This window comes from Cebus imitator, unplaced genomic scaffold, assembly GCF_001604975.1.
Source record: "Cebus imitator isolate Cc_AM_T3 unplaced genomic scaffold, Cebus_imitator-1.0 Scaffold177, whole genome shotgun sequence".
In the NCBI taxonomy this organism is placed as follows: Eukaryota; Metazoa; Chordata; class Mammalia; order Primates; family Cebidae; genus Cebus; species Cebus imitator.
In genome coordinates this window covers 2,706,538-2,708,119 of record NW_016107492.1, presented here as the reverse complement: position 1 = coordinate 2,708,119, position 1,582 = coordinate 2,706,538, and the positions used below count along the sequence as shown (strand labels likewise).

At 37.4% G+C, this 1,582-nt stretch overlaps 1 protein-coding gene across 8 annotated transcripts in view; it reads left to right on the top strand.

Annotated features, from left to right (window-relative positions):
* Positions 1 to 1,582, top strand: part of PTPN13 (protein tyrosine phosphatase non-receptor type 13) — a 210,411-nt gene that overhangs the window by 166,285 nt on the left and 42,544 nt on the right. For all 8 annotated transcript variants that reach the window (XM_017545145.2, XM_017545146.2, XM_017545144.2 and 5 more), the window contains one exon: positions 337 to 496. In XM_017545145.2, the coding sequence (XP_017400634.1) occupies positions 337 to 496 (160 nt within the window). The remainder of the gene's footprint in view (positions 1 to 336; positions 497 to 1,582) is intronic.

Here is a 1,582-nt window from a genome sequence, read left to right as displayed (position 1 = left end):
GTTTCACCTTGTTGACCAGGATGGTCTCGATCTCTTGACCTCGTGATCCACCCGCCTCGGCCTCCCAAAGTGCTGGGATTACAGGCTTGAGCCACCGCGCCCGGTGTAATAGATTCTTTTTAATCATTTCTTTTTCTATACAGAAATATAATAAAAACTTGATTTTGGAACTTTCAACCCCATGTTCCTCTAATTTTTTTCCTCCCTCTTCATTTGGTGGACCAAATTTGGTAGCTACTTTAATGATTTTATATTGTCAACTATACAAAGTCCTGAAAATGTATCTGTTTTCTTAGCATTCTCCTTAATTAGCGAAATGCTATTTTATTTATCCAGGTGGTGCATCTGCTGTTAGAAAAGGGACAATCTCCAACATCTAAAGAAGATGTCCCGGTAACCCCACAGTGTACCCTTTCAGATCAGAATTCCCAAGGTCAAGGCCCAGAAAATGTGAAGAAAACAACTCATGTCAAAGACTACAACTTTGTCACCGAAGGTCAGGCCTTGAGACTACAATCTCACCTTTAAATTATTCCTCACCTATTCAAAATTATTTTTTACATGTTGTATTACAGTTAATGCCTTAGTTTTGTTAATTATTCTTGTTAAGTGCAAATAATAATCTGATATAGCACCATACTGAATAAAGACAGAAACATATTTGCAGCTCATAGAGTCTCAAAAGACTTTGGATAATGAAGTCATGCCTGATTATGGTCTTTTTAAAATCCTTTAAATTGTTGTAAAATTTAAAATGAAATTTGGTAAGTAAAAAACTAAGTATAAACAATTGCTGAAATGCCTTCAAACCCATGTGAAACCTTGACCCTTAGATTTTTATAATTCTATTTAATTTTAAGAACTGTGAATAAAAGTCTGGGCAGATATTCACCTAATAGTGCCCAGAAAGCGGTCTTTGTTACAAACTATGCTAGCCTTTGAACATATCCCTAATCGGTTGTAAATTAAGAATGATAGTGGATAGTGGTTGGTTGGTTTGTTTGTTTGAGACCGAGTCTTGCTCTGTTGCCAGGCTGGAGTGCAGTGGCGCAATCTGCCCACCTTGGCCTCCCAGAGTGCTGAGATTACTACAGGCATGAGCCACTGCGCCCGGCCAATGGTGGTTTTTTTCAATAAGGCTAAATGTGTTCATAATACTGGAGTACCCTTTAAGATTTTGTCTTCTTAAGAGGTTTATATTTCCTGTACTTTATAAATTATGGTGATGGTATACAGTCATTGTTTTGTTTTATTTTACACAAAAGTTAGCAACTCTGAATCAGTCCCAAAAATAAGGAGAAAAAATAACAGACTATATTATTTTTCCTGATTACAAAGATAAAATTAACATACTTTATCATACGGAACTGTATTCTTTATTTCTTCCATCATACTTTTTTGGGTTTTGTTGTTGTTGTTTTGAGTTGAAGTCTCATTTTGTTGCCCAGGCTGGAGTCTAGTGGTACAATCTTGGCTCACTGCAACCTCTCTCCCCTGGATTCAAGCGATTCTTCTGCCTCAGGCTCCGGGAGTAGCTGGGATTACAGGCACACACCACCACACCTGGCTAATTTTTTTTTCC